The sequence below is a fragment of the Lemur catta genome, chromosome 1, assembly GCF_020740605.2.
Source record: "Lemur catta isolate mLemCat1 chromosome 1, mLemCat1.pri, whole genome shotgun sequence".
Lineage (NCBI taxonomy): Eukaryota > Metazoa > Chordata > Mammalia > Primates > Lemuridae > Lemur > Lemur catta.
In genome coordinates, this window is record NC_059128.1 from 235,011,041 (window position 1) to 235,030,066 (window position 19,026).

Below are 19,026 nucleotides of genomic sequence, written 5' to 3' on the forward strand. Positions count from 1 at the left end.
CCAGTGATTGCACACATGCCGGGCTCTTCTAAGCATAAGCACGTTATTGATGCCAATGTGAATTTACATGGCAGAGAACCTTCCCCATTGCTTTAGGTTTCAACACAGAGACTTGTTACTCCTTTTCTTGCCATCACATATTCTCATATAACTTCATACATGTCTACTTTGTGAATGCTGCACCCTCCTCCTCAGCTATGATATTCTTGCACTACACTGGATTCAATTTGTATAGAAATACATATAGCATTCTATTAGGTACTCAAAATAATACAATGTTTCTATATTTAAATGAGAGCTTTAATGTCTAAAATAGAATCTTGAGCTTCTTTCACTTAGATTTTCCACATTTTACTTAATGCTTATACTTTTTTATACGTCTGTTTTTTTTTTAATGGAATGTTTAACTAAATAAATCCAAACCACATGTTATGAAGTATAAAAGCATATATTAGTTATCCATACTAAAAATAGTGACATTAGAAATATATAGTCCCCTGAATTTCTGGACAAAAACAATACATGCTTTATTAAGGCTCTGAGTCTATTCAGGACTTACCACTATGAGCTAGGAGGTAGGAGAGGCTTTGTCATGTTAGCACTGCCCCAGAGTCTCAGTTGGGAGTGAGTTCAAAGCCCTTAAAGGCTTCAAGCTCCCACAAATATACAAACCCCAACAGAAAGTTAATCTTCTACTTAGTCTTAGACTGAGTTGGAAAGACAAATTCACATTAACAGTGTGAATCTCACCATGAGGTTATTTACCCAGTCATCTATTTTTAAGTTTGTATTATGGAACATTTCAAACATATACAAAATTAGAAAAAGATAACCCTTACACAACATTACTCACTTTCAGCAGTTAATATTTTGTCAATCATGTTTTATCTGAAGCCACCCCCTTTTGTTCTTTGCTTCATAGTGTTTTAAAGTAAATTCTATATCCTATCAACTTGCTTATAAATATTTCAGCATTGCTTTCTAACTTACAAGGACTTTTTAAACATAACCACCATGCTACATCATAGTTACAAAATTAATAATAATTTCTTAATATCACCTACGACTTCCTATGTTGAAATTATCCTGATTGTCTCAAAATATCTTTTTACAGATTATTCAAATTAGAAGCCATATAAGGTTCATGCATTGTATTTGGCTGTTTATGTCTCTTTGGTCTCTTTTTTTCCTATCTAAATATTTGTATTTTTTGCTTTAGATTTGCTTATAATTTATCAAGGGAGTTTAAAGAGAAAAATTGCTACCAAAATTAATGTCTTAGATTTTATCTTTAAATCATTAATTTGTACATTCTTTACATTTTCAAATCCAAATATACTTAATACTGAAATGTGAAGGGCTGGGAAAAAATAAAAAGGATTTTGTGTGGGTGTGTGAGATTCAAAAACAGTCACAAATTGATTTTATTATTCAAGAGCAGATGACATTCAAGGGTAGAACTTTGGCCCCCACCCTATTCAAGTTCAAATATGTCTATATTAAATCACATTTTTGAGGACATTATAGTTTGACCTAACTAAATTATCACTTTAATTATGAATACAAAATTTGTAAATAATGAATCATTTCCTTCTTGGATTTTATATTCTTTGTCTTTCAGATTTTGTGTTTGTATTTCAGTGTAATAATTTCAAACTAAAACAATTGTTTTTTTAATCAAAAATGAGTGAGTGATCATATCTCTTCTGCTATTACCAATTAACATACATAAATGGCTTGTCCACTTGATAGTTTTACCATTGAGTTCAATATGATATCTCAAAAACTTTTGCTTTGTAAAAATAGTTGAATCATATATTTGCTTCTTTTTGTAATACTTATTTTGATTTTGCTATTCTACCAGGTTGGTGCATTATTTTCTTTCAACATTGGTAGGAGAACAGAAAAAAAATTTCTTCTTCCACTATAATTTTAACACTACCAATCCTTGATTTAAATTGTGCAATGCTGCTAAAATGCCTCAAAATTTTACCATTTCTTTTTATAAACTCTCAATCTTGTGAAATCTTTCCTTTCTTAGGATATGAACGAGTCTGCCAAACAAGAAGATATTTTGGAATCCACAACAGATGCTGCAGAATGGAGTCTAGAAGTAGAACGTGTACTACCACAACTGAAAGTCACGATTAGGACTGACAATAAGGTATTGAAGAGAGAACACATTTTCTTCAAGAATTTTTTTATAAGGCAATTTTAGGGTTAGGAGTATTCCCAATTATGCAAATGATTAAGGGCAAAAGGATTCAGTTTTCAGCATTTTGTCTTACTAGGACTTTAACAAATTGTTGAATAAACAAATAGTGTAATACAGCCCAAAAAGCAAAGAAAAGATTTTTAAAAGAGTGGTTTGGAACATATCATGTTTCCCTGGGATTGAGAAGTGTTTTCTGAATATATTTCAATATATTTTCTTGGAAATCATATTTTGTTTAGGTAAATAGGAATTCCATGACTATACCAACTGATAAGGGTTAGAAGATGGTTCAGAACTCTGCTGGATGGCAAAACAGAAGGCAGCCTGGAAGTAGTGCTAGATAATCTATTCAATACACATGAGTAAAAGTTAAATATTAAGAAAATAATCAAGAAATCATATATAATAAGATGTAGGGATTATACCAGATGAATTGGCCAATGCATCACGTTTCTACTTCCTTTTTATCTACAATTTTAGAAGTACAGTTGACCCTTGAACAACACAGGTTCAAATTGCACATGTACCCTTACATGTGGATTTTTTTCAATAAAAGTTACATGGAATGTGCCTGCCTCTCCTGTCTCCCCTTGCATGTCATCCACTTCTACCTCTGCCACCCAGGGACGGCAAGACAAACCCCTCCTTTCCCTTCCTCTTCCTTCTCAGCCTACTCAATGTGAAGATGATGAGGATGAAGACCTTCATGATGATTCACTTCTACTTAAATAACAGTAAATACATTTTCTCTTCTTTATGATTTTCTTAATAACATTTTCTTTTCTCTAGCTTACTTTGTTATAAGAATATAGTATATAATACATATAACATACAAAGTATGTGTTAATTGCCTGTTACCAATGAGGCTTCTGGTCAATAGTAGGCTATTAGTAGTTAAGTAGACTATTAATAGTTAAGTTTTTGAAGGAGTCAAAAGTTATACACATTTTTGATTGCACAGGGGAGTCAGGAACCCTAACCTCTGTGTTGTTCAAGGGTCAACTGTAATGATCAGAACAAGCTAATAGGTGATTAGACAATACTGTTCTCCTTAGTAGTATAACAATCTGTACAAAAGGGGCTAAAGAGACATCTAGGTAAAGAAACTGAAGGAAGATTTTTATCCTTGGAGGCTGGACATAAGCCCCCACCACTAGGAAACAAGGTTCTAGGGAAGCTTATCACTCTGAAAATACGGTCCTGTGTCTGTTCCTGAAGTAGAAGCCCTGCAAAGACTGCGGTTTTCAGAGTTCCTTGGAAGCTAATTCATTCTTAGAATGTCTGGATTTGGGCTTCCACTTTGAAGAACTGTATCTCAAAGCAGGTAAGAAGTAACCTAGGCTCTTAGAGTAGTCCCAGAATAGAATAAAGATGACAGAGGTATTACTAACTGTAAATATCGTTGGAACAAACTCTATACAGGGTAAGCGGGCAAATCCTGCAGTCTGTTTACCATATATTTACACAGTCATTATGGAGGACAGCTATTATTTGACTGCATTGGAGGTGAATTCTTTGTTTGCATAACTCTTATATGTAAATATATATTAATAAGAATTTTCTCCTCACTGATTAGATCTCTGCTGGAACTCTTCATTTGCAAAAATGTGATTTTTTTGCAGAAATGTAATTTCTGATTCTTTGGTTTTGTCAGAAGAAATTCTCTTCACAAAATTAAAAATCACTATTATTGTGATTCTGGTTAGAATGACATGTTAAAATAATTGTGTAGTTGGCAACTCTCAAGTATAGGTTAATCCCACGAGGAAGCAAGTTTAATTCACTTACTTTAAACTAAGTAAACTCTTAAAGTCAAACATCTCATTTAGAACCTAATAAGTTTTTTTAAAGCAGTCATTGATTTCCACATAATAGAAGTAACTTTATAAAGAAAGAAAAAGAAAGAAAATAAATGTAACTGCTAGCACATATGTTTTTACAAAACTAGGTACAAGTCAAATTCTATAACAGACCAATATTGCAGTCATCAAAATCCTAGGTTTTTGGAGAATCAGTGTTCTACTGATTTGGGGAAGAATTAACTAGCTTAAAGTTGGACTCTTACTTTCATACCATATTATCAGCTTTAATCTTATGGGAACATACTCTGCCAAATTAATTATACAATTAAGTTTTATAAACAGCATTCCAAAGTATCAGATGACATTCTTTTGTTTTCCAATAGTTTTTAGAATATGTAGATATCATTTTGAATTTAGATTTTTGTAGTAAAATCTACTGACCTAAAGTCATACTTGATTGCTTTTTTCAGAATTCTTCTTTAGATCACTGGCCTTTGTGTTCAGTATTTCACAAAGTCTTCTCTCTTCTAAATCTTTTAGATACAGCAATTGAGAAATGCAGCTTTAGGATCAATTTTTTTATTCAGCTTACTTGAGAAAAATAGAATTAGACATCAGTTTGAGAAAATAAGGGGCTAATGAATAAAGGAATGTTTCTCATGTCTCGGAAATAAAAATAAACTAATCTAGTTACATATAAGGTTTCTTCTCATGGACTCATTATCGTCCTTCAGAAAAAGTTGACTCCAGTATCATGGTAGATCCCATTCTTTCTCAACTCCTTCCTCTACCAAAATCAAAACCTCTCCTTTACTTTTGGCCAAAACAATAACTTTTCACTCAATGCAGGATATTTAGGACATCTAGAGATTCAACTTTGTGTTTGAGAGAGGAAAAAAAGAAATTTATCATTTTGGTATCAATGTGTTTTACTGGTCACTGCTGGATTAATTTTTAAGTGGTTTAGAGATGTGAGAGATAAGTAATATTTAAATCCATTATGAATTTCTTCAAAATGGCCTTGCATTTATAGTAAATAAATTCCATATTTATTTGGCACTGGATCAAGTATTTGTTTTGTTTTTTTCTCTCAGAAATTTAGTTTATTCCTCTTACGCTTCCTTTCAGGGAATTACAAAAAAAGTCAATCTCTTTTTCTGTTCTTTTTGCATATTGTAGTATGCTTTGATGAGATCCTATCATATACCAATATTTTCTTTTGTAGACTCTGCATACTATTGCAATCACATTTTTATTGCTAAACTAGCTTATCCTTATTGTCTGGCACCACTTGCTGCTGTTGCCAGTTCTCAAAGAATGCAAACTAATTTTAATATTAGCTTAAACAAAATACAATTAGGAAAATAAATGTTGCCAAAAATACAAATAATATGCTTCACAACTGAAGATAAAGGATTTTTGTTATTTGCTGATTTGAATGGACTATATTAGTAGTTCCCTTTTTAGTGTTGATTACAGAGAATGCTCCTGGTAATTACAGTTGACCCTTGAGCAACATAGAGATTAGGGGTGCCAATCCCCATGCAGTTGAAAATCCATGTAACTTTTGACTCCCCCAAAACTTAACTACTAATAGTCTACTGTTGACCAGAAGCCTTACCAATAACAAAAACAGTTGATTAACACATATTTTGTATGTTATATGTATTATATACTGTATTCTTACAATAAAGTGAGCTAGAGAAAAGAAAATGTTACTAAGAAAATCATAAGGAAGAGAAAATATATTAACTGTTCTTTAAGTGGAAGTGAATCATAATGAAGGTCTTCATCCTCATTGTCTTCATGTTGAGTAGGCTGAGGAGGAAGAGGAAGTAGAGGAAGGGGTTGGTCTTGCTATCTCAGGAGTGGCAAAGGTGGAAGAAGTGGACAAAGTGGAAGGGGAAGCGGGAGAGGCAGGCACACTTAGTGTAACTTTATAAAAATACATTGTAATTTTTCTCTGACTTTTTTGCCTTTTCATTCCTCTAAAAATGTTTCTATATAATAACAATCCTTCCACCATTTGCTTTAGTTTCAGTACCTATATCATAGTGGGGTCCAAAAGAAGTCAAAAGCAGTCTTGAATAATTGGAACCCTTCTGCCAGATTGTCTAAAGTTAATTTGTTTTCTGGCACTGCTTCTTCTACTTGTTTCTCATCTGGCACTGGTTCAAAAGCACTCATCTCCATCAAGTTGTCTTCTGTTAATTTCCCTGGTGTGGTGTCTATTAGCTCTTGAATTTCTTGCAGATCCATATCTTGAAACCCTTCACCCTCTCCCACAACCTTTTTTGCCATGTGCATAATCTCTTTTATGATTTCTTTGATTGGCTCTGTCATAAATCCTGTGAAGTCATGCAGAACACCTGGACACAGTCTTCTCCACGGGCATTTGTTGTTTTGGGCTTGATGACTTTCACGGCTTTTTCTATAACAATGGCAATTTCATTGCTGTAATCTTTCCAGACGTTCGTGATGTTCTCTCTATCGGGATTCTCTTCCACAGCGTTGACAATTCTTTTCATAGAATACTGTGTTTGTTCTATTGGTTCTATTGGTGCTTTATCCCTAAAGTGAGGAAGTACCTTATCAGTAAGCTGCCTTTCAAAATTCTTTTGATATTGGAAAATGCCCCTGGCCACCCAGAACCACACGAGTGCAACAGTGAAGGAGCCAAAGTGGTCTACTTGCTCCCAAAGACAACATCTCTAATTCAGCCTCTAGATCAGGAAGTCATAGGGACCTTTAAGACTGGCACCTGGTGTTTATCTTTTCCTTTCAAGGCTCCAGCGTTAGCAGCTGTATAGATAAGGGCAGTCCTGAGCATAAACCTGACAATAGAGTTAGCCTATCCCTTCCTGCCTTAAATCCTGGTACTCCCTTCTCTTCCATACCAATAAACATCCTTTGTGGTATTTTTCCCCCCAGAATAGGGCACTTTCATCTACATTAAAAACCTGTTCAGGCAGATCTCCTTTCTCAATGAAATTTCTTAATGACATCTAGAAACTTGTCTGCTGCCTCTTAGTCAGCAGAAGCTGCTTCTGTTAATTTTGACTTTTTTTTTTTTTTAAGCCAAACCTCTTTCCAAAATTAACAAACCATCCTTTGCTGGCATTAAATTTTCCAGCTTTAGATCTTTCACCTTCCTTCTGCTTTAATTTGTTGTATAATGACTTCATTTTTTCTCGAATCATAACAGCTATAGGTGTGCTTTTCTTATAGCAATCCTGTGCCCAGAAAAAAGCTACATTTTTAATAAGAAATAAAAAAGTATTTTGCAATAAGTGCAAGGTTTTTGTGTCTGCTGGCATACCTGCAGGAACCACTTCATGAATGTGCTTCTCTTTTTTTTACAATAGTCCTTACACTGGATTCATTTATCTTGAAATGGCTGGCACTGCAGCTGCAGACCTCAATCTATAATACCTATCAAGCAATTCAGCCTTTTCTTGTAATGTCATGACTTTTATCTGTTTCTTTGAAGCACTTCCAGCATCTCTAGTGGCACTTTATATGGGTCCCATGGTGTTATTCAAGGCTTACATTATAGCACTGAACATGACGAAAAATAACGTGAGAGCTACAGGAGATCACATTTACTGAGATAGGAAATTTACTGGAGAGACAAACTGCTCACACAGAGATAATTATCCTCATGGCATTTTAATCAGATACTTGCAACACTTGAGCTCACTGCAATAGCAGCAGGTGGTGGCTATGATATTGTTACAGTAGTACAGTGTACTGCAGTTAATTTTGTGAAGTTATGATTTAATACTGCATCTCTACATTTGTTTACATTTCTCTCAACTGTGAATGACACCATGTATGGTCTGTGTATGCACAAAACTTTGATCAATTTTACCTTTTTATAATATATTTGTGTGTATTTTATGATAGTAAATGATACAATAGACTAGTATCTACATATATTTTATGCATTCATGACATACCTAACTTTTTCTTAATTTTTTCAATATTTCTAGGTTACAAGGTTCATCTGTTTTTTCAAATTGACATAAATCTCCAAAGAGTTTTCCAATATATTTATTGAAAAAAATATGAATATAAGTGGACCTGCTCTGTACAAACCTGTGTTGTTCAAGTATCAGCTGTACTTCTAGGGTAGTTATATGCCCAGAGAATAACTCAGATATGAATAATGTGTCTAAAGACACAGTCATAAGTTCTGCCAAGAGAGTCAAATTCAGCCATATCCTAGGTCATGCCACTTTACTAATGCCTTAGTTTTGACTAAATGAGTAAGACTCAGGAGTCAATTTCTTAGAAAATTACTCTCTGAGGATTCCTGAACTAGAGTAGACATTGGTGCCAGCTGAAATCATTTAATAGTATTGTTGGCGCACTGTGACTCTACATCTTATGTTTTGTCCTCCCATCCCTTTTTCCCCTCTTTCTCTTACCCTTTTCTCTTCTGCTGAGTTTTTATCTGGCTCGTTTTTATTGTTCTTTATTAGACCCAAAAATGGGGCCTGCGAGTGTTATACAACTGCTCCCGTAGAATTTAAAGCCAAGTTAGAGCAAACATCTGTGATTATACTCAGACTAGACTCAGATCTATAACGAGTTAAGAATTATCCTAACCTCTGAGTCTTTTTAAGATAAAATTTTGTTTTTAATTATAAAAATAATGTGGAAGCACTGTTTCAAGGAGGAAGGGGGCAGGCAATGTGCTGTGAGTTAGAAACTGGAGATCACACATTTAATTCTACTGTCAGTTCCTGATTTATTGAGCCAAGGTTTCAGAAACTTAGTGCAACTGTGGTAACCGTAAAGACCCAGAGAGGATGGATCTTATTTCACACACCTTCTCTTGGCCCCCAGAGTTCATATTTACACCACTTACTAACTGTGTGACCTGGGGCTTACAAAAATCAGCCTTGTGTCTTTACATGAGGATATAATCAGGTCATACAACTCTCAGTTTGGCAAACTTTTCCAGTTTTTTCCATAGTAAATGTATATATAATATGATGATGTTGATAATAATAATCACTGACATATACTAAGTATTTTCTATGTGCCAAGCACTATTCTTACCCCTTCACCTGTTATAAACTCATTTAATACTTTCCACCACCCTATGAGATACATGTACCTCTTACTACACATGAGCCTAAAAACAGAGAAGTAACTCACCTTTTTAAGTGACAAATATGGTATTTGAACTGATAACCCAGGCTTTCACCTATTTGATTAATGACAATGCAGCATACTGGTTAAAAGCACAAATTCTGAACCCAAGTTGCTTAAGTGCAAATCCTGGCTCTAACGCTTATTAGCTTTTGGACCCTGTGGGCAATTTACTCAACCACTCTGTGCCTCAGTTTCCTCATCTGTAAAATGGAGTTTCTTACAATACCTCTCTCAAAGAGGAGATTAAATGAATTAACATACCTAAAGCACTTAGAGCGGTGCCAGAAGAATCACTTACTATATGTTGGCCAGTATTTCTGTGTGAGTTTATTTATACAACTGAGATTATACCTCTTTTTAAAAATATAACATTATATCATGAGCATTTCCATACATCATTAAAATTATAAACTATAACATTGATGGCTATCTATAGTGCTTGAAGGTTACCATCAATCCCCAGATGAATTCCAGGTAGCAGAGATGGCTTGACCAAGCTTAGCAGGTTGGGATCAAATCAGGAGATTTAGGATATGGGTGAAAAAATGGCACAACAAAGTTATGCAAAAGCTGGCAGTGAGAATATGGACAAGAATAGGGACTGTAACATCTGAGAGCACAGGTCAATAGCAAGAAATGGATTACGCCAATGAATAACTTAAGGTGGAAGTCCAGTTGAAAGGTAAGACATGGAAAACAGGAAACAGAAATAATTATTAAATAGAAATCTAGATTTAGAAATCTTCTATAATTACTCATTGCTGCAAGAATGTATAGTCAGACCAATCTGTAGGTTGTAGCTGCTGTTACCTTTTTTCAGCTTCTGTGAGAGGCATTCTTTCAGGGTACTTTAGGACAATTATTGAAAGATAATATTTTCCTATATGATTGAAAAATTTTAAGTTCTATAATAGTAATATATATTTTTTTTTATTTTTAAGTGAATCAATTGACAGTTGCTGAGTTTAATATAACAGTAGTTGAAGCTGAGCTGCCAAAGAATTCTACATGTCACATATTTCTGGAACATAGAAAATGTGGATGCATATTCATATGGATTTTCACTTTCTGTATTTTTGATTAATTTCAAATCTCCAAAGAAATATTTAATGCTGTTTCTTGAAGAAGAATATTCTATCTTCTTAAATTTTCCTTTTAGTATAAAAAGTAAACTTTTATTTGACTTTGTTGAAATAAAGGTAGACCACCTAAGTAAGAACAAGCAAAGGCTATTTATTCAGAGCTGCTACATAGCCAGGGAATAAGCCACCATCACTTGTGTTTGGCAGAGACTCAAGGCAGGTAGGAGAATTTAACAGATTTATAATGAAAAAAAAGAAAGTCTTCTTATATGTTCAGATGTGGCTGGAAATCTGCAGGGTATGCTGTGTGATTAGTTGGTTAGGGAGGATAGTTGGCTTTGTCTGGTTGATCCTAAGTTGGAAGTAGGTGGTAGGCAAAAATGGGGAAGCTGGCAGTCATTGATTAAGTCCTGTTTGGGGCTGATTGCTGCAGAGGCTGTGGTTTTGGTTTCTGAACTGGTTGCTGTAGATTGTGGATCAGAGTTATGTTTTTGTGTTTGAGCTGGCCATTGTCTGTTTTCCATTTGTATATTTAGTCTCTCAACTTCATTGACCCAAAGGAAAGTGGCTTCCTAAAATCATCAGTCTCGTTAGTCTTTATCAGGACAATGATCTTTTTTCAAATCAAGGTTTATTTATTTATTTATTTTTTACAACAATGGGAAACAAATAATCACTAATAATACTTATTCCTGTTTTTCAGAAATAAGGAAGAGCAGAAAGTGTGAAATCAGTTTTCAACTAAACCTTACTTAGACCATTTTAATTATGCAGTACTTATTCCTAAAAGACTGTACATTATAATGATTTAATATTCGGTATTTAATGCTATGAAAAAATGTTCTAAGATGCTTTAATGCCCTGTGGATATTGTAATTAAAATTTTGATTAATGACTTAAATAGATTTTTTTCCCAAATTATAATTAAATGTTTCTTGCTTTGTTGTTTTAAAAGATAGTTGGGTAGGTATCCCCTTCATTCCACTAAAATGTCTCTAGTAATTATGTAAATCTTCAGGTTCATTACAAGGAATTTAGATAAAGAGATTATTTTTTAAAAGGCTTTGGAAGTATTATAGCATGTGTTTCTAATTTCTCAAACCTTTGATTCACTGAACTGCCTTTTTTTTACATCCTTACCTGTTCTTTTAGTGTCTGACTTTCTCAGAGTGCAGTTGTAAAAAGAACCTTAAATTTTAAATTTCAGCTGCAAGCAACTGGATTTTGTTTTAACGTAAATAAACCGTAGAGGTACTGCCTTGGGTAATTCATGGCAGGAAACCTTTTGGGAAGAGTCATCTTGCTAAGGATGGAATCATTGCAATAGTCTTGAGCCCTTAGGGCTCTCTAGTCACTGTGAGAGCTAAAACCTAAGAGGAAGCAGAGAGGCCTTCGTTAATCAGCAGGTGGAATTCTATTTAAATGAACCTGGAGGGACCACAGAATTGCTGTATTAGATCTAAGTCTCTTCCAATTGGAACCCAAATCCTGCAGAAAGATACAAAGGTAGGATTTCTCTTTTTATTATTATAGACAAATCTGTATCTGGAAGCAATAGAAGGTATTTTTACTCGTTCCAAAGTAGTAAAGAGAGTAACTGGCTGTGACTTTCTGCCATCATTGTGTTTGGATGCAGTGTAAGAGGGTGTTAATAAAATTTAGCTTTTCTAAATATTTCTGACCTGCAGGGATTTAGAAATTGTTATAATTTAGGAATAAAGAGTCTTTCTTAAGACTTACACTCTGGTTGTTGGATAGGATATATTGATAGGATTCTTGCATCCATGAGCGAAAAGGTATAATGTATTTTGTGGCCTAGAGTATAGGAATATATTTTATGTGTATAATAGTCATTAAATGGGATTCTGCTTGTCATTTGAACAATGAAGTAACTACATTTATAATTCTTACATATTTTCTGGTAGACAGACCTTCTGTTGAAAAATAGGGACATAATTTAAAGAAAAATAAGGTGCCAAATAAAAAAATTAGCTTTTACAATTACCAGTAACAAATGTAAATACAGGTGGCAATAAGTTGGTCTCCATGAGGCTCCATGCAGGAGTAATAGCTCCAATTACTGTCACAAATGTTTGTAATTGTATCTATTGCTGCCAGACGATAAATGCTTTTTAATATAGTAAGGCCATAAATGTACATGCTGCTGTTGTTTAAACAAAATACAATTTTCAGCAAATTTATCCTTGAAACACCTGCTATAATCAAAAAGAGGTGAATGCTATCAAAATAAACTGCCTAAATTAACTAGACACACATACATTTTTAGAGCAGACTGCATGATTACTCAACTGCCACGACATCTCAGAGAATGAAGGGAAATATTCACTGATGGACTTTTACCAGCAAGCTCTCTTTAAAGGAGACTACACAAAACTGAACATTGTTTGGGGCTGCTGTGTTATTTTTAAACAAGGTGCTACTTTGGGGACTTAAAGTTGTATTTTCAAGGTCAACTGTTCTTTTTTTTTTTCTTTGTTGCATGTGAGTCATGGACAGATATCAGGGTTGTGGGAAAGAATAGTGCGCTTAAAATTATACATGTAAAAATACAGCAAAGGGGTGGAGAAAAAAACAGCCATTCTTAAACAACTGGAAAAGATTTTTAGTTGCTTCTATCACAGTCTTGTTGAACATTCAGGATAGTCTGTATTTAAAGATAGTTGATCATACCTTCCTTCCTATTTACCCTGAGTGTGATAAATGTTTCAACTGGATCAGGGAAAGGTTCTATTTATCACAAGCTGAAATAGGAGGACGGGTGTTTTTGCTTTAGAGATTACCATCAGCTGTAACTAAAGAGCATCAACAGTGGCAGCAGATTTTAAGGAAATTACCAATAAAGACAGCATGTTATATAAATATTTCAGGGAGAAGTTACTAATGCCTCACTGCTGATGTACCTCAAATAGACGTTTGTGATTGAGAGCAGTGAATTAATTCATATTGATTATAATTAAAATTCTAGACTGCCTAAATATTTCATTATTGCAAAGTATGATTTAATGTTTCCTTTAAATTACTTAATATAAAATGTGAATTGAAGCAGAAACCATTTGTCATGTGGACCTTCCTACAAAATGTACCTTTTATTGGCTTGACACAGTTTTTCCAATCAACCACATTAGAGTAGTTCTCATTATCACTGAGTTTTATTAATATTTGAACAAATATTACCCTCATGTTTTTTATCCCATTTTTTAGATTCTGTTTCCTTATACCAATTTATGTTTCTTGGTTCTTCAAACATGCAGGAGATGGCTATTGTTTTGAGGACTTTTGGGGGGAAAGGGTATCAGTATGAGAGCCAAGTTTTGATTAGTAGATTCCTAAAGTCGGGAGGGACCGTCAAGGCCATCATCTGGTCTGGCCCTCCGCTGTGGTTACTCAGCATCCTGTAAAATATTTAAATTCTAATTTGGCCTGTGAGTGTTCCTGCATTCTCAGAGGGGCCTCATTCACTCCCTCTCTGCCTTGCCAAATCTCTTTTCTGGGCTTGTAACTCTTTTTAAAGCCTGAAAACTCGCTCAAAAGATCTGTGTGGCCATATAAAAGGGGTGTGAATGGAATAGACATGATTAATAGGTCTGAGTCAACATATGAAAACTCTTCAGTAACAGATGGAAGTCAGTAAAGATAATCTCTGAGTGTGTTAGAAATGTAATTATTTAGCTACAGAGGTATTATATTTAGAGATCATAGATCTCCAGTTTGAGTTCAATTACAGTTACGTATGAGAATACCAGTCATTGTTATGACAACCTTGCTTATCCACTGTGCACACTTTTATTTTTTTCTACAATGAGAGGAATATCTAGAAACTAGAAACTTCCCTGAGGAAACATATATTTCCAGCAATCATGAATTATTCCCACACCACCTGCAACAGATACACCACAACATATAGCACACAATATATACTCAACTCTTCTTAAATAGTATGTTTAGTTCTTTGAACGTGTAAAAAGAAAATTATGCTTTCATACCACAAGGGTGTACCATAGAAGACTTTAAGCTGCAGATAATGGAAGAAAAATGTCACATTTAAAAATTCAGAAAAGTCGCATTCTGTAATTATCCTGCAACCTGATGGGCATTTTTCATTACGAAAGTAATTCAGTCCCATAAAAAAATTATTTAATTGAATGGACAATCTCACTCTTTTTCTCTTTCTCTCCTCACACACATACACTTGCACTCACACACACAAATACATACACAAATGTGGGCAGTGAAGAAGCTGAAAATTCTGATGATGAGAACAAAAAGAAGAGATTGCAAATCTGCTTGTGCAAAGTGACAAAAAGAGAATAGAGAAAGGAGTGTTCTCTGTGGAGGAAGGAAATAGGCTGCTCATATCCTTGCAGAAAGCATTATAAATTATAGATTTGTCCCAGAAATATTTGCTACATTGAACTTAGATATATGCAGCTCCCTCTATCAAGCTATTTTCCCTGCCCCTTTCCCTTAGGCTGATTGCCTGTTATCAGATTTGCAAAGAATTGTTGACCACGGGTGGGTATTTAAACATTTCACAGGAACATCAATATTATACACTGAAATCTTGAGACTTGTCACTTTTGCACTGCAGCTCCCACTTGGTCCTACCTCTCTACCACTGTAGCTACAATTATAATTTTAATAACTCAGTCGTTCACCCTGTGGTTGAAACAGAGCTGTGCTGTCCAAATCCCCTTACAAGAAAGGACTTGCTGCCTAGCTGCAGAAAGAGGTCTGCAGACAGCCTCCAGCTATACACTTCTTCAGTGGCAGAAAGCTGCCTCACTCAAGGTCTCATCCTTCTCAGAGCAGCCTGCGTCTGGGCATATGTGAGCTGTTTCCAGTTTGAAACTATTATAAATAATGCTGCTATGAAAATTCTTCTGTGTGTCTTTTGGTAAATGTATGTACACATTTCTACTGGAATTTCTGCTAGGAGTAGAATTGCTAGGTCATGATATATGTTTATGTTCAGCTTTAGTAGACCTTGCCAGACAGTTTTTGAAAGTGGTTATAAAAATTTATACTCCCTCCAGCAGTGTATAAAAGTTCCAATTGGTTCACATCTTTATCAACATTCAGTATTATTTTGGTCTTTTTTGTTTTAATCATCATGGTAGGTATGTTGTGAAATCTCATTGTTATTTTAATTTGCATTTCCCTCTTGACTATTAAGGTTGAGCCCCTTTTCATATGTTTATTTGGCATTTGAATATCCTCTTTTGTCTTTTGCTATTGGATTATCTGCATTTTCTTTCTATTTATAGAAGTTCTTTATATATTCAGGATAAGTCCCTTGTCAGATATATGTACTGCAAATATCTACTGTTTAACTTTCCTTTTCATTCCTTTGTGTATTATGATAAACAGTGACTTAATTTTAATATACTAAAAATGATCCTTTCAGGTAGTGGGGGTGCAGTGAGTATGGCTAATACGTTTTAAGAAATCTTTGTTTATCTCAGTGTTATGAAGGTATTTATCTTGTTTTGAAAAACTTCTGTTCATGTCTTTTGCTCACTTTTTAATGGAGTTGTTTGTTTTTTTCTTGCTGATTTGCTTGAGTTCTTTGTAGATTCTGAATATTAGCCCTTTATCAAATGTATAGTTTGTGAATATTTTCTCCCATTCTGTAGATTATCCATTTACTCTGTTGATTATTTCCTTAGCTGTGCAGAAGCCTTTTAATTTAATTAAGTCCCATTTATTTTTCTGTTGTTGTTACCATAATTGCCTTTGGGATCTTAGTCATAAGTTCTTTGCCAAGGTCAATGGCTAGAAGAGTTTTTCCTATATTTTCTTCTACAATTTTTATGGTTTCATGCCTCATATATAATTCTTTTATCCATCTGGAATAAATTTTTGTATATGGCAAGAGATAGTGTCAGGTTTTAGTCTGAAATGTCGGTTCTTAGTGCGCTCAAGGCTGAAGAATGACCAGATGCACCAAAGTAAGGCAAGCACAAAAATGAGATATATTGAGGAGAGAAAGATTGAATTATAGGGCAAGAACAAGATAAAGGTTTACAGAGCGTGGTACCCACGCCACAGATGATGACTGGACCTATTGTCGCAGCAAAGGGAAAGCCAAAGGAAGGGCAAAGAAAGAGAGATTGGCTATTATTGGCTATTAAATAAGATTGCGTTTTATTTTATAGTGCCTGGATAGGAACCTCCCTCATGGTCTAGAGGTCACCATGGAACCACTCTGATTGGACGGTTGGGAGTCACATGACCTGAGCCTTAATTATGAATGTGGGTTCTAGGTCACTTTCTGGACTCTATGGTATCTATGCTGGTTGGCCCGTGGGCTAGAGAGTCCTCTGCATTCTTTTGCAGCTGGGGCTCCAAGTTCTGATTGGCAGATTCAGAGGGTATTCCTCCTCCTCCAGGTATGGGGAATTAGGGTGGGGCAGGACCAAGATAGGGGCAACAGCACCCACTTTCATCCCTAGGAGACCCGGAATCCCTTCCTATCTACCTAACAATAGGGGTCTTGTTTCATTCTTCTGCATGTGGCTATCCATTTTCCCAGCACCATTTATTGATTAGGTGCTTGCTCTCCCCAGTGTCTGTTGTTGTCTGCTTTGTCAAAGATCAGTTGGTTGTAGGTAGATGGTTTTATAACTGGGTTCTCTATTCTGTTCCGTTGGTCTTTGTCTCTACTTTACACCAGTACCATGCTGCTTTGGTTACCATAGCCGTGTATTTGATAGTATAATTTGAAGTCTGATGATGTGATGCCTCCAGATTTGTTCTTTTTGCTTAAGATTACTTTGGCTATTCGGGCTCTTTTTTGGTTCCGGGTTATTTCTTTCTTAAGTGTTTGGGAAGATTCACTGATGATGCCATCTGGTTCTGGATTTTCCTTTATGAGAAAGTTTTTGATTATATATGTTTATCCTAAGAATGTTTGCAATTCATTTCCATTATACTATTAATATATGAATGCATTCTTGTAAAAATTCAAATATTACAAATAACACTAAAGTCCTCCTTAACCATTATCCCCTTAAAATTTTTAGTTACACCTTACTGCATTTCATCAGGGAAATAATGTTATGATATAATGGTCCTTGCAAGTTTCAGCTCTTCCATGGATTTTCCTGTCTGAGCTGGGCAGTCTACTTAAAAATAGCTGTCTCAATCTTAGTAAAATTTTTAAGAGAATTATATGTGATGATATATTAATAATGCTTAGCATAGTACCTAATAGATACTAAGCATTCTATGAATTTTAACATTGTAGTTATTGTTATTATATTTAAAAAGATGCCAGGATGGATGTGACTGTTGAGGGACTACTCTATACCAAGGAAGGAGATAGGAAATATTTCTGAGTAGCCAAAATAAATGTTACAAAGGAAAATATACTAATGCTCATGCATTTTGCTTGTAGGATAGTGCCATAAATCCTTCTTTGGAACTTATTTATCCTTGTAGTAGAGATAGTTCTATCTAGATTATCTGTCTGCAGCAGATTCAAAGCAACAAGCCTTCCTAGTGTATACAGTTTAGCAAAACAACCAAACTATTAAACATTTATTTAATGTGCAAACTTTGAACTAAGAGTTTTCAGAATTTCTTGTGCTTCTGACTGAAATTGTGTGACAAAGTAAGGAAATGAAAGAGGCTGCTTGATATAATGGGAAACCTATAAGTGAAAGAAAGGACATTTGATTTCCTATTCATTTCGTGATTGACAGTGTAAAAATCACACAACCTCAATTTGTTACCTAATCTGTGAAATGGAAATACAGGATTTCTCCCCTGAATATTAGTGTGATCTTGAAAATGTCTAGAGAAAGTGAATTCTGAGTTGAAACAATGGCGTAAAGAGAAAAATGGGGTTAGGTGTCTTAAATGGAGCTTATAAAAATTTTTATATTCACTAAAATAAAACTGCAAAACAGAGCAGTGAATTATGACTTCATTGGTTACTTTTTATAATGGAATTGGGGTAGAGGTAACGAGAATAGAAGAGAAAGGTATGGTCCACCACAGCACAGAAGTAACATTTTTGTGATACAAACAAGACACATCAGAGCCTTGGGGCTCTGCTCTTGCTTTCTAGGTAGAGAAGCAAGCGAGGGATACTAATAGACATCCCCATAAACTGCTAGGGTCAGCTGTGCTCTGGCACAGATTTTTCCTGAGCCTAGAAAAAAACTTTCCAGCACACAGGAAGATACCTTCCTTGGCTTTTTTTTTTCCCCAGGATATTATGGGGGTACAAACATTTTGGTTACATGTTATGACTTTGCCTCACCCAAGCCAGGATTAAAGGCATGCCCTTCCCTCATACAATGCTCACAGCATCCATTAGTTTTGAGTTTACCGACCCCCATCCCCCCAACCCCCAATGAATATTACCACCATGTGGGCACTTTAGTGTTGATCAGTTAGCGCCAATTTGATGGTGAGTACATGTGGTGCTTATTCTTCCATTCTTGTGATAGCTCACTTCGGAGAATAGGCTCAAGCTCTATCCAGGAAAATTTAAGAGATGCCAGATCACCATTGTTTTCTGTAATTGAGTAGTATTCCATTGTATATATATACCATATTTTATTAATCCACTCATAGATGGATGGGCACTTGGGTTGTTTCCACATCCTTGATTTTTTTCCATCAAGAATTCTTTAGCACTGTGCCTCTCTGCATATAAAGAAGCTCAAACTTAGTTTAAAAAAAAAGAGCTTGACAATTTACAAGTAGCAAATTAATGAAACTTATACACAGATCT

The 19,026-nt window shown here is 34.9% G+C and overlaps 1 protein-coding gene across 1 annotated transcript in view; it reads left to right on the plus strand.

Annotated features, from left to right (window-relative positions):
• IFT57 (intraflagellar transport 57) overlaps positions 1-19,026 on the plus strand; it is a 54,787-nt gene that overhangs the window by 24,209 nt on the left and 11,552 nt on the right. Inside the window, exon 6 of the mRNA XM_045540348.1 lies at positions 2,042-2,164. Within this exon, the coding sequence (XP_045396304.1) occupies positions 2,042-2,164 (123 nt within the window). The remainder of the gene's footprint in view (positions 1-2,041; positions 2,165-19,026) is intronic.